Source organism: Lepidochelys kempii, chromosome 21 (assembly GCF_965140285.1).
Source record: "Lepidochelys kempii isolate rLepKem1 chromosome 21, rLepKem1.hap1, whole genome shotgun sequence".
NCBI classification, from domain to species: domain Eukaryota; kingdom Metazoa; phylum Chordata; order Testudines; family Cheloniidae; genus Lepidochelys; species Lepidochelys kempii.
Genome location: NC_136400.1, coordinates 4,684,694 through 4,699,473, shown reverse-complemented (window position 1 = coordinate 4,699,473; position 14,780 = coordinate 4,684,694). Strand labels below are relative to the sequence as shown.

At 46.8% G+C, this 14,780-nt stretch overlaps 1 protein-coding gene across 2 annotated transcripts in view; it reads right to left on the bottom strand.

Annotated features, from left to right (window-relative positions):
* Nucleotides 1-14,780, bottom strand: part of PLXNA2 (plexin A2) — a 320,075-nt gene that overhangs the window by 31,864 nt on the left and 273,431 nt on the right. For both annotated transcript variants that reach the window (XM_073319575.2, XM_073319576.2), the window contains 4 exons: nucleotides 13,771-13,914; nucleotides 11,139-11,373; nucleotides 6,941-7,083; nucleotides 4,813-5,081 (listed from right to left, as the gene is read on the bottom strand). In XM_073319575.2, coding sequence (XP_073175676.1) covers nucleotides 4,813-5,081; nucleotides 6,941-7,083; nucleotides 11,139-11,373; nucleotides 13,771-13,914 — 791 coding nt within the window. The remainder of the gene's footprint in view (nucleotides 1-4,812; nucleotides 5,082-6,940; nucleotides 7,084-11,138; nucleotides 11,374-13,770; nucleotides 13,915-14,780) is intronic.

Sequence of the window (14,780 nt, the reverse complement as noted above, 5' to 3'; positions counted from 1 at the left end):
TCCAAAGAGTGTAAGCAAGCATGTCACACATGAAGGTTGAATCTGTAAGGCATCCCTCCATGCTGCTCTTCCATCTCTTTCCGCTGTCTCCCTCAGCTATGCAACTATTTCCATTTGCAAAGACCCTGGTAATGCCCAGGAGTGAGAATGATCAAATTTAAACGGAGGATAATGAAGACTCTTTGGGTTCATTTGGTTTCCCTGCGTCACCTGCCATATCTGGGAGGATAATTCACAGAACTAAGCCACAGGTACTCAGTTCTGATTAAAGAGCGTCAATAATCAGCTTCTCCTGCCCCACTGTCAGCTCTCAAATGCCACTGCTCCTGCAGAGGAGACCCTGTCCCCCAGCCCCTTGTGTATGCACTGGAATGACACCATCTGCGCCAACTACCAATACTATCTTGCATGTGGCTGGCTATGCTGAATGCAAGACATACTCGCCCGACACTCTGGCACGTGGGGGAGTAGAGGTTCAGGCAGTTCAACCCTCACTCTGCAAATGGAAACAAACAGGCCACATCATTATATCTCGACTATGAATTGGCTGTTTAATTCCACAGAGAAGAGCAGGAAAGTGCCGTCATGAGCCCATGCTTAAAGGGGTAACATTAATCCTGTGTTTACATGGCAAAGCAAAGACAGGAGATACGCTACAAGAGCCTTTTAAATGACCAAATGGGATTGATGGGTGAGAAATAACCCCATTCAGAACCATGCAGGGTGAGTATCTTTCCCCCAGTCTATTTACAAGCCCAAATGAGTTTTTACCAGGCAGCTGATGTTCACGGCAGCTAATGGAGACAGAAGCGTTTGACCGGGGAAATCTGAACCTGGATAGAATCCCAACCTTTCAGCAGGTGACTTGTCATCTTTTATATTAACACATTTAGCTTACAAGTTTGTGTTGGCACCAATGTACCACAAAGGATGAAAGGGGGACGTCAGTGCAGGGCTGCACCGAGGGGACTGAATGGCTTGGAGGATTGGAGACTTTCATATCTAGATCACTGGTTCAGGCTACTTTCAGGATGATGCACTTCTTCATAAAACTGCAGGTCAGACCACATTAGCTACCCCCAGCATTGAAAGTTCAACCCCCAGCCTCTGAGTGCCACAATAAGAGACACACAAAGGAGTGGCTGGGTTCTCTCTCTCTGAGCCTTCTTTAAGGAAGAAGAACATTTGCTCCTGGCTTAACTCCTTTCCTTGGCTGTACAGAGACTCTGGGTCTGAACTGCTCCCATGTCAGGACTGGATCCAACACAATCCCTCCAGCCTCTGAGTTTGAGAAACAAAGAAAAAAATCATACATGCTTCAAGCAGAAACTCAGAGAGTAATGGCTGGCCACACACAGTCCCTGTGGGTTTGGCCCTTTCTCTGAGTCTGGCTTTTCCATCTCTGGCAATTGGACTATGACATTGCTAGGCGGGCTCTGATGTGGTATGCTGTGTTATGAGCAAAACCTCCTCGTGGTGGTAATGGGGTGAGGGATGGGGGGGACAGGAGATGGGAGGGGGATAGTGCTGAGATCACCAGCCTTGTATTTTTAGAGCACCGTGAAAAGTCATTATTGATGGCTCAGGCTGAAGACGCTTTCACAGCGACTCATCAAACCACGGGGGAAATTAATGCAGCTTCCATTTCTGAGATGAGTTATTGCCTCTGCAAACATGGCCAGATTTAGAGCAATTTCCTGCCAAGTATATTCATTGTGGCTGGAGGAATCCCTGAAAACTCCCCCAAACTGTTAAATACTCCCTGTTGCTTTTGGCTGCTGGCTTCTTTGTGGCGATGGCTCCATTTGTGGACTGGCGGACAGTGGATGAGCATAGAGTGGGCCCTCTTCCTCCATCACACAGCAACCCATGGGGCAAAGCTCAGATACAGCGGGATAGAGCCAGGGTGACTCCTATGCAACAGGGCCCTGAAATGCTGTCAGCGTGAGCGCAGGGACATGGCCGGCTCAGGGGAGCAGGAATAGGAGGCAGCCTTTTGCCTCAGAGTCATGGGTGCCAATCTGACCTGGGTTACTAAATTTAATTTTTGTCTCATCTGCAGACTGTGTGTGTGACCTGAGATGAGTCACTTCAGCTGCCATTTATCTCAGCTCCCCAACAGTAAAATGGGGAAGTTCCTTCCTTATTGGATGAGGGGGCTGTGAGGATAAAATATATTAATGACTGTGAGGTGCACGGATACTGTGTAAGGATCAAGGTCAAGTAAGTACCTAGATAAACAGAACAAAAGCCCTTATATCATAGTGACACTGCAATTTTTGCTGTGCAGCATCATCAGAGGACATCATAGGACAGATTGGTCCACGGAGGCTGAACCCCTAGATGTGGTCCAGAGAAGATCTCAAGTTAGGTGGAGGTGTTTTACCACTGCCCTCTCCCTGTCAGCTCAGACTCTGGGTCTGTCACTTACCCTGTCCATCTAGACTTTTATGCCATGCTCATCTCATCTGGACCTGGCATGGCCGATGCTCAAAAGCGTGCAGTACTGTACAAACATGCAAGAAGGGAAGTCCCTGCTCTGATGAGCTTGCAGTCTAATGAAGCAATTTATAGACACAGGTGAAGAGATACAATCAGGTGCTTATAACTCTGGAACCTTTTTCCCCATACAATTCCCTCACATTTAAAATGGAAAAAAAAGGCATGAATGCCTAGGTTTTTCCCTTTCACTTTGATCTGGCACAGGCTGATTAGAAAAGCTCTGCACTCGAAAAGTGAACAGAGCAGCTCAAACGAGTTCATGCCTAATGGGGTCCCTGCAGTAGCGCTCTCCTAGGCCCTGCTTCAACCTCTGAAACAATAATTAAATGCAAACATGCAACTGGATGGCCAGTGTTTTATAGGCACAACAGCCACATTATGTCTCCAGTAACACTCACTCTCGTGCAGTATGTGTCCCTAAAAAAGTGATAGCCAGTGGGCTGTGATATGACCAGTGAGCTCAGTGGCATATTCCCCATATTTAGAATAAGATATTCCACAAATGCCACTGTCCAAATCAGACACTGCAGGCCAGTGAATACTGACGGGTGAGCGGTGCCCACTGTTGCACTTTGTATTACTCATGGGCAGTGTTTGCCTTTAAGATTTAGTGCCTCTGGGTTCAACTGATGTCTCCTGATGTGCATCACTTAGAGTAACATCAAAAGCTTCCCTTTCTTTTCCAAATCCCAAATTACCTGAATTAATTCCATGTTGCCCCCACTCTTTTTGGACAAACAGGGCGCTACTCTACAGAAGAAATGTGGCAGAGATGCAAGAGCCTCCACAGCAAACTCTCTGTGTGCCTGTCTGCCCTAACGCCGCACTAAAATAGCCTTGAACAGGAGAAGAGCCGGGACTGGCAGCAGAATCAAACACACAGAGCAATGTAACATTCTAAGAAACACATTGTGTGCTTTTGTCTCAATGACTGTGGGGCCTTCACACACTCAGATCAGTTAGGGATGCAGGATACTGGCCAAGATTGCCCCAGATTGCTCTCCCTCCCGCCCCCACACCATTTCCAAATCCCAAGGGAATCCCTTTGTTTTTATTCTCACCCTTAACCCAGTTTCCTCCATCTGGCACCTGCTTCCCCTGCCAGCCCAGCTGGAAGATGGACTGAGGTGCAGGGGGAAGAGAAATGCTCTGACATTGAGATACCAGTGTAACCTCAGGGGTCACCTGGCACCAGTGAGACTGATGGTGCTGTCAGCCTTCATCCAATGATGGTGAGAGGAGGCCTCCAGTCCTGGCTCATCTCACTCCACTTCATGGGCTCCAGGACACCCCATTTGTCAAGCAGGACTCTCTAGGGGTGGAGGTGTTGGCGCATGTGAAGTTTCAGTCATGCTACATGGGCTGGTGGCAGAAAGAAAAATGCAGTGCTCCATTGGAAGCCTCCAAGAGTCCATCCGTTTCCCTTCCCTGTCTCTAGTAACACAGGGTTAACTCTATCATATGTTTTCATGGATGGCTGCACAGCATCTTAAACTTGATCCAAGAGAACTATGACCTCTCGTACCTCTCTCTTTCACTCATAATCCCCCAGCGTCCCCCTTGACCCCACTCATTCCTCCCTTCCTACTGCACAACAGAACAGGGCACTGATGAAAAGCCCATCAGTCCTGTCCCTTTTTGTCTTCCAGTTGCTTCCTCCATGGCCGAGAGCTTGGGGGGGCAAGGGGAAATTCTTGATTTAGAGAAAACCAACCCCACCCAAAACACCCAAAGACAAAAAGGAACCTGCTGGGCTGGGAATAAAAAACTGACATCTGGAAAACGTAGAGTAAAATTGCTAATATCCCTGAAGGTCAGGGGTCAGCCTGCCAATGATGAGTAATGCGTTTTAACTGTCAATCTGTCCGAACCTCCACCACGCACTCTTGCTTATTACTGTCAGCCGGGTCACCCAGGCTGGAGCCACTCTCCTTCTCAGAGCTCCCAGTGCAACGAGATGGAAAGATCAAACCTAGATCTCCCCGCAACCCCTCAGTATCTGAGAGGCCAAGGAAAGCAGGAAAAGCAATGAATAAAAGCATGATGGGAGTTGCACATGGTGAGTTCTGCAATTTGAGGGTCTGTCTGAACTGGGGTTTCCTTGCTACCCACTGCCAGATCCTGCTATATGCAACTTTTCTTTGCTACTTGCCAGTGTGTGTGTGTTTTAGCCACTGGTGGCCATGTGGCTTTTGTTGGCTGCCCCAGCCAAGGCTCTTCCCTGGGTGGAGAGGGGACAACAACTGCATGATGTTGATTCCTTTATCTGGGCATGTCCCTGCAGCTTCCTCCCTCTGCCACTCATCTTACCTACGCAGGAGCAGTTTGGGGTGATTCTTATTCTCCAGGTTCTTCTCAATCAGGTCTGAGAGTAGCTGCTTCAGCACGTCAGTTGCGTATTCCAGCTTTCCCTGGAGGCCCGTCATGATCAGGGAAGCCACATTGCCACGGTCACGCATGGAGAAGCTACGCTGAAGCTCCAGGGTCCGGATGAATGTCAGCAGAAACACCTTGTTGTTGATTAGCTGGGCAAAGAGCTTCAAGGCCTTCTCCACATTCTGCTGCCCGTTCCCTTGGACCTGTAAGCAGAGGACAACAATCTCAGCAAGCCACTGAAAGAAACAGTGCCCCTATCCCTAGCTCTAGTTGTCTTCACCATTGCTGTGAATCAGACTTGCTGAACACTAATTACTCTGCTTTGAGGCTGAAAGACCTACAAGTGACATACATTTTGTACTTGTTCTGCAAAAAGCAAAAAAAAAAAAAGTGACACTCTCATAAGTAAATTAATTACTAATTTAGACTATTGCTTTATTATAGAGAAACAGTAAAAAATTAATTGAGGCTTTCAGCTAGTCCCGGTTTTAAGTAATTCATTATGAGTCAAAATGATAAACTACATTAAGCAATTCTTTACTAAACATCTTGGAGCCCTATATATTGGTTCTACGAACATTATATAATTAAATCAACTGTGTAATTGGCAACACATTTATCACTCCTGCAGTTCTATTTTTCATAAGTGAAACCAATAACAAGTGGCCACATTTGTTAGAAAATCAGCTTACTTGACAATTTAAATAATACACATCATATGTGGGACTGGAAAATTTTGGGGATTGGCAATGGGAGAAGCAGATTCAATTGCAGCCTGGCTGAGTTTAGTGCTTGAGTTGTGGCCAGCTGTTTGCTGTTAGAATTGTAATCTAATTCATTAATTTTAATTAGTTCTTTTATTAATATAATAATAATTTCTTATATTTCTACAATGCCTTTCATGTCAGAGGATCCCAAAGCATAACTTAATACAAATGATACCCAGGAATCCCTTCATCCACCAGTGAAATGCAGCCACCTCTAGAGTGATATACAGTGATTGATCAATAGCACACAGCACTGTTTGACCAAGAGCACATTCAACTGGAACCTGAAGGGGGGATTTATGGAAGCAGAATACAGTTACCCTTACTGGAATCTGGCCAGGATAGCAGGAGCAACACCTGCTCATGTCAACAATACCAGGGCAAATAGAATGACCAGAAGTGGTCCTCTCTTTTACATCTCATCCTAAAGACAGTGAGTCCTCAGCTGGTGTCAATCGGCATAGATCTATGGACCTCACTGCAACTATGACAATTTACAAGAGCTGAGAACTAGCCCAATACCTCCAGGGCCTTCTGATGCCATGGTGGGGCACCAGGTCAACACCAACTCAAAGGGAAGAGTGCTACATGATAATTGGTATTACTTCCTGAAGCACCAGTGTTTGCTTTGAAGATCTCCCATCGAGGTACTAACTCACCCCAATCCAGTGTTGTTTGCAGGACTCTGATGGGAACACAGCACAAGGCGGTGAGGACTAAAGTTAGCATTGACACTGAAATTTGAATGAATGGCTTATCTAAAAAAAATTGCGGGGGAAAATGAAAACTGCCAACCTACAGCAAATCCTGGGCCAGGTCATCCCAAGGTGAAAAGCTTATCCCTTGCAGGAGCACGGCAATAAATCAGGAGCACAGCGTAGCTCGATACCCTTTGCTTTTCTCTCCACAAAAAAGGGATTAATAGAGACTTTAAAAAGACACTGATAAGGAAGGCTGCCAGTTTGCTGCTGGGCTTGCAAACTCTATGGTGGTGCTTTAGTGATGAAAATAATAAAAAAAACAAAAACCAGCCCCAGCCCCAGAAGAGAGCAAGAGGAAGCAAGCCGTGTGTTAAAGAGACAAAATGCCGAGTCATTTGTTAAAATGAACTCTGTGCTTATTTCACTTACCCTAGCACTTCTAATAAGATTCAACGAGGGAGATGGGAAGGTGCTTCACAGCTCCATGAGTTTCAATCTAGCTTCCCAGACGGGACCAGGAAAATAGTCCCAGAAGCTATGTAAGCACTAGGAGCAGCAGAGAGAGGGAGAGTATGCACCCAGCCATTTCATTACCTCCAACTCACGCAGGACGGGGTGGTCCTCGATGCCAGGGAAAAGGACCCTCATGGCATATGTCCGATAATCAAGGTATGGGATCCCGGAGCGATCCAGGTCGCTGGTTAATTCATTGATGTCTGTCTGCAGCTCCGCAAAAGCTATTGGGGTGGGGAGGGGAAGGCCAGGAGGAGAGAGAAAAAGAAATGCAATCAAAGGGGACCAAGGGGAACTGAGTCTAAACAACAGGGGCTTGGGGAACAGCCAGCAGTCTGCCTTCCTGGCAGACAAATCCCGGACAGCAAATGGGCCATATTGGGAAGCTTGGTCACTGTAGGACCTCACTGTGTCACTCAGATGTGCTGTCATGGCTGGGAGACACTTTCACAGCAGCAGCAGAGAGAGGGAGTGTGAGTGTGCACAAGTACCTGCAAACACAGTGCAAAGAACAGATGTGGAGAAAAAAGATGTTTGCTAATTTGTATGCAGTTCACACCTTGTGTATAAGCACCTAAAATACCCTGAAAGGCTCCAGCTAGAAATAAGGATACTATTTTTAAGTTGTTGTGCCTACTACATTCTCCCTTTCTTTCTCTTTTCTACAAGTAACACCACTAACCTAATATCATGCTTCAGGGCCTAAAATGCAGGCTGCAGGGGTCAGGAAGGTATTTATCTGTCCATGTATGGTACAGCATAGACATAGATATTATGGAGGTCTGTGTGGTGGGGGGTAGAGGTGAGGTGAAACATAGGATGCTGGATGGAGTACTACATTTGATGGACTTATGCTTCCATCCATAGTTTCTAGGACTCCAGGTAGGCTCTCCTCAGCCATGAGTCCATATGTCTGTCCTACATGCATGTCATTCTTTGCCTTGCTTGCAAGGGCCTCATATTTTGTTTGGCTGTGTGTCCTGATGCAAATGTCAAGAACATGAATATAGATCATGCTCTGAAATTTGCTGCCTTTTGTTTATTTTTATTTTTTCCCCTTGATCCACCAAGCTTCCTTCAAACTAGATAAAACATCTTTTCTATGATGCATAACAGCAAACCTTCCCAGAATGTTTTTTTTTTCTGTCGGAAGTCAGCCCCAGGTTAGCATGCTGCCACTTGGCTTCCAGCAGGCATCATTTAAGTTCCATCTTTGTATCCCTGTTGGGACACCAAGCCCAGCCTGCCTTGTTGCTAGGGTCTAGATTCCTACACTTTGAAATTTGTAAGTGACAATTTCAACGAGTTAAAACAAGTACAAGGTTTCTCAAAAGCAAATCGAGAAGGAGATTCTTTCTATCCCAAAGGTCTGCTCTTGCTAGCTCAATGGCCATTGCTGGGAAGAGTTTATTTTTTCACCCACAGTTATGCTGTCAAGAGAGAAATGTGATTACTAACTGAGATTTTTATCTAGAGAGGTTATTTGTCTGAACTCCTCAATCTCTTTGATGCAGAGCATGCTGCATAGAAGACAACCTGGATCATACCCACATGCCCCCTCCTGTCCCCTTGGTACCTGCATGAATCCTCTCATATGCACCCCCCACCATAATTGCTCACTCTCCTCTGCAAAATGTGCAGACTCCCACTTCCTCTGAACCTACACACATACCATTTACAAATGCACAGATCCCTACGCCCTCAACACAGGCCTCTGAATGTGTATACACTGATTCACAGCCACCCCATGTACAAATTAGCTTCTATCCCTACCTTTCACCCCATGTAAACATGCACATCCCTGACACAGCCCCGCAATGCAGTACCTGCCCAATGCACTCACCTCCTACCTCTACCATCTCCCAGAATGTAACCTTTGACAGCAGGTTGGCAGGCAATGCCTGAGCACAGGAGAGCAGCCCTGCGGTGTTTGCACCTCTCTGCGCTACGCTTCCAGCCCATTTTCTCCTTGGTATCTAGGATGCCATGCTGGGCTCCCAGGGACAGGCTTCCAGCAGGTGCAGTGTGGGCTCTTTTCTCTCTTTGTGCGCCAGGAGAGGCACAGGATTATTCCACTTTCTAGTTCTGTCTCATTCCTCGTCAGAACCATACAACTCCTATGTGGTCAGAGTCCCCTTATGCCTATAAGAAACTCCTTCAGCAAGAGGCCATTAGAGAATGAGACACATTGACCAGGCACCCTGGAGCTTGAGCAGTTTCCACAATGCAATCTCGATGTGTCACTTAAGCAGAATCAAGCTTTAATCCTATTCTCTGCAGACTAGGCTGTGTCTGCATCCCATACACCTGTTATGGCCTTCCCTAGTTGTGGGGGCATACGTCCTTGCCTCGAAGGTGCAGAGACTCTCCTGCTCTCTGAACCCATGTGGGAGACACTGACCTAACCTTTGCTCTGAAGCTATGAACAGGCTCAGAAGGCCTTTGATTCAAACCAGTTCAAGCAACATGGGGTAAACAGGAGCTGGTTACCAGGGAAACTAGACCTGAGACTAGGTACTAGAGCTAGCATCAAATCAATGGAGCTCAATGAGAGGAAAACTCTGCTAGGCCATAAGAAGCTTCTCAGGAAAAGGGGTCAATTCATAAACTGATTGTCTGTCTACAGTTTTTCACCATGGTGATTTTTTTTTAAATATAACGTATCTGCCAACATGTAGAGGAGAAGACGATTAGCTATGCTGAGCAGGAAAGAGGAGAGGTAGAGAAATCTGCATATAACATGAACTCACCAAAGAACAGAGCTCACTTAAGGGCTGTAGAAAATTCAGAGCTACAATGCCACGATACAGAAAGTGTGTGGTGTCTATCTGTGTGTATGAGTGTGACTGTGTGTGTGTTCACGTGTCTGTGCAGGACTCTGCCTGTGTGTTTAACTATAACCCTGTCTACACTAGGGGATTTGAACAAAACATAACCACTGGTGCTCCCACTGGTTCAACTGCCTTGAAGCTGGGGAGGCCGTAGTGGAGACAAGGCTCTGGGGACTTCCGCAGGTTTTACCACTGTGCCGTTTAACTAGCTCGGAGCCAAAAATGCTCACACCTTCACTATTCGAGGGCTCCTTAACACTGAGGCAGCTGATCTTGTGGGAATTTCCCACTGAAATCCTGTAGGTCAGACCAGGCCTATGTGCGAACGCATGTCCAGGCATTTTGGTGAGTGAATGTGCCATTTCTAAATGTTCCTGCAAGTTAGTTGAAATGGATAAAAGGAGAAGAAGTGGATTTAGCATTTACCAGTGAGAGAGGCGGAGCAGTAGCAAAGCATATGTTCCTGACTGACACAAACAAGCCATGGGCTGTAGCTGCATTTCTTTCTGACATGACAGCACCTAGAAATCCTCAGAAGTCACCCTGTTCTAGTCATTTGTCGGTGCTGTGACTGTGTGAAGCCCTGGAATTCCCAAAGGGGGAGGCTCTGGTCTAGATTAGACCATTTTGCAATAAGCTGAAGGGACATAGCTCCATCCTTAACAGAGGCTTGTGAGAGGGAGGATCAGGAATCCAGGCAGAACTTGTCACAAACCCAGGATTCCTAAGGGAACTGCTTTCCAGGAGGATGTTTTTGCTTCTCCTCCATGACCTTAGATGGTAAAATCCAGGCACCTGCCTGTGTGGGCAGATTGAGGGAATCATTAGAAAGCCCGGCTTGATTTCTAAAGAAACCAACTACGCTGACACAGCAACCCGTTCAGAAAGCCCTCCCTGAGTCTGTCCTGCTCTGATAGCCCGGCAGACCCCAGGATATTTATAGTTCTCCCATCGCTGCCTCAGCCCTCCCCTTGGGTGGGGGAAAAAGGGGCTCCCATCTAAGTGGGGTGCTCAGCATCCACAGCTCCTCTGCAGATGCGATGGTGCCAATTGCAAAGTGGACACTCTTCCAGTAGGAAAAGAACTGAGCCGCCAGCTCGGGAGTGAGTGAGAACCTCTCCAGTTCAGACACTGGGGGAATTTTCAATTGGTAGGTCACATTTACCCAGTAAGGAAGTGGAAAACATTTCTTGCCAGGTCTATGAGATTTAGAGATGGCTCTGGGCAGTTCAAGGGGCCAGCCATTGTAAATGCCTGGGTGACGTGGGCAGGTTACGCAGACTCTCAGAACAGAGACCCCTACCTGGTATTTGGAGCTGCAGCTTTGGTCTCCCTGTAACTTCTGCTAATTGGCACCGCCCCACGTACGCTGGCTTCGGCGAACGCAGTCATGTCAAAGCCCATTCCCCTTTGCCCTGTCCTGAACACAACAACAACGGGGTACTGACCCTCCTTGCATTCCAGGGCCACCCGAGACTCCAGGTTGTCCATCTGCATCTGGAGCCTCTTGAGGGTGAGGTCGTTCTCCCGGGACTTGCGCTTGTAAGCGATGAGGACGATGATGACAATGATGAGAAGCAGGCTGCCTCCCGCCGCAATGCTGACAATGGCGGGCAAGGTCAGCAGGCTGTCCGAGATCACATTCACCGAGCCAGGGGAGAAGACGATGCCGCCCACGTGCACCTAGCCAAGCAAAACACAGGGGGGCTCAGCCAGCGGGCTTTGCCTGCTGTGACCAGATGAGGGGAGGGAGGGCAGTTACACCTGCTGGAGGTGGTATTTGGGTGAAGAACTGATCAGCCTTGAGAGTATCTCCACCCCTTTCAGGCAAAGCCAGTGTGCTTCCCATGCATTTGATACTCTCCATTAACAATGAGCTCTCCTGAGAAACACTGGGTCCCCCTTCCTAAATTCCTGTGTCACTTAGTCTGACTTCCCATTTCAGAGACATTGGGCTCTCCCCATCTATTCTAGCATGTGCTCTCTCTGTAACTCCCTTCACCACAGTGTGCTGGCACCCAGTTTCTTCCTGCTGCCCCAGGAGCTGTCTTGTTTGGTCAGGTTTCAGAGTAACAGCCGTGTTAGTCTGTATTCGCAAAAAGAACAGGAGGACTTGTGGCACCATAGAGACTAACAAATTTATATGAGCATAAGCTTTTGTGAGCTACAGCTCACTTCATTGGATGCATTCAGTGGATGAAGTGAGCTGTAGCTCATGAAAGCTTATGCTCAAATAAATTTGTTAGTCTCTAAGGTGCCACAAGTACTCCTTTTCTTCTTGTTTGGTCAGTTTCAGCTGCTGCATGACAAGACGTACAAGTGCTGCGAAAGCAGGCTGGTGCTTTCTCCAACATCTCTGTCCCTGGGTTACGTTGTTCCTTACTGGTATCTGGTGGAAAATCTCTGGTCCTTGCTTATAAGCTGAAGAAATCTCTTCTCATTTACTCCCTAATGTTTTGGATGCTGGAGCAGAAAATGTCTCTCCATTTCAATCTCTCCTCTGTCATGCTGGAGGCTATGCTGTTCCTCTCTGGGTTTGGACTTTGCTTTCTCTCTCCCATTTCCCATGTCTAGCTTACAGTCACTCATCGTGCACTTGGTAAGACATTGACTTTGTTCCTCACCTGTCATTGTGGAGAGGTTTCTGCTACTATAATAGCTTTGACCTCTCATCACGAAGGACACTGGATTCACCCCCAGAACTACTACTGCTCACTCGTGACCCAATCCCAGCAGTGCTGCTGACCATACTGTTCTGCTCACTCACCCAAGCTGGGGACACTGTGATTTCTGCCCTTGTGGTTATCTTGGCAGGAGAGAAGAACCAGGGAGAGGAAACAGTGGCCTCTGAATAACTGGTGCTCACTCCTCCTGCTCAGATGGCGGATAGATTTTCTCTGCTCCCAAAGCCCCTTTCTTTATTGGTTAGGGAGATCATTCCCCAGTCTGCAAAGATGCTGTCAGAAGACATGGTAAACAGCCTGTCTCAGTTACAACTAAGACCATATGAACACTGGCTGTCTTCAAAAAAGAAAGGGCACAGCCTATTTGAAACACACAGATGGCTTCAGTTCATGATAAATACTTCAGCCTTTCACTATCTCAGGCTTTGTTCTTATTATCTGATGGCTCCATTTGACTTTCATTTCACAGGCTTTCAACTCCCTTTTGTAAACTGCGGACATTAGAGACAGAGTGACAATTCCACTGGCAAAGGAGTTCAAGGAAAACCAAGAACGCGGGCTGGGTGAGAAGAGAAAAGAGAAAAGAGAAGAGGCTATATATGAAAGCTGTGGTATAAACAGACTGGGGGTTATAGTGGGTTAGGGTTTTCTTGAATGTGCCAAGGTCTCAGATATAAGCAACTATCAGCAGGGAAGCTCTCGTGTGAATTATACTGTGATATTTCAAATATGTTTTGGTTGCTGAACTTGAAGAAAAATAAATCACAATTAAAGCCTCATTTGAGCTCTACCCAGACACTTCAGCAGCTGCCCACTTGGTCTCTAACTGCATCAGAGAGGAGTAACACTGCCTAACGCTGCAGTAAATGAAAACACAGGAGCTGCCATGCTGGATCAGATGCTAGCCCATCAAATTTAGTACTCAGCAGTGGCCAATCTCTGATGCTTCAGGAAAAGCCAAAAGTCCCCCAATACACCTGGCCAATTGTACCATGCTGTCCACAGAAGCAAAATTCCTTCTTGACCCCTGCAAATGTTACAGGAAATTCACTCATGCCTTATAGAATGAACAACAAATAAAGAACGGTGAAAGAATATGATACCTGGTACTGATGTCCTGCTGACATAAATACTTGAGTTTCTTGGAATCTCTAACAAGCCTGGATAGTGGGAGGGCATCTCCAATGAGAGGATAGAGATTTCCTCCTTTCTAATCCACAGCAATGCTTAACTTCCTATTAAACAGCCATAAAGGGAGGTAAAACCTATCTGATTCCTGACAACGCTAGGAGAAATGGCACTCAGCTGCCTCAGTGAGCCATACAAAGAAGGAAGGAAGGAAGGAAAGATTAGATACATAGATATATAAGGTAGCCAGATGGTGTTTTGACCTCACCATAACTTTGTGCTGCCCGGTGAGGTTGGGGGGCTCACACAGCAGTTGGGTCTCAGACACAGTGACAGCACAGGGGGTATCTCCGATCAGGACAGTGTAGTTTAGCTTTGCTCCTCCGGAAGCTGGTGGGCACAGATTTTTGCCCTATTGACAAAGGTAGAGAAGACTGTATAAAGATTCAGCATGTTCCTTGGCCATTACCCATCTGCCTTTTATCCTCAGTCACAGCTTGCATGTGCTTTGAAAGGAAAGCCTGGTGTCACCCCTTTTCAATTTCTACTGGCTTCTCTCTCCAGTTGGCAGAACATTTCTATATCATTTACACCCTGGGTCCCAATAATGGAGGGTGGAGAAGACAGGCCTACAAGGGGTATTACTATCTCTAAAGCTATGTCTACACTGTGCACTTGACAACGGTGCGGTAAGGTGTGTGGCTGCTCTTTATCGCCGGGAGAGAGCGCTCCTGGCAACAAAATTAAAACCACCTCCAATGAGGGGTGGTAGCTTCATCGCTGGGAGCGCAGCTCCTGCTGACACCGGTGTTTTTCGTCGCTAAAACTTTTGTCGTTCAGGGGTGTGTTTTTTCACACCCCGAGCAACGAAAGTTTTAACGATGGAAGTGCCAGTGTAGACACAGACAAAGCCTGTTGTACTGCTGTGTCTCAGGCCCACTGGGTACTTTCAATTGGCACAACTATGTCAGATAGAGATGTGATTTTTTTTAAACCAGTAAAAGCTATAATGTAGACACCGTTATACGAGTGTAAGATGGTGTGGCTTATTTTGCTTTACTAAACCAGAATAAGCTATACAGATATAATCACGTATATACTGGTATAACAGTGTCCACACTAGGTTTTTGGGAGGGTTTTTGCACGCCACTTTAACTATGCTGGCACAGTTAAAGCAACAAAACTTTTAAATGTAGACGAGGCTTCAGATTTGTGAGAGTCTCAAGCTAATAAAACTTTATGTGGTACTGTAGGGGCATGATTTTTTACGACACTACT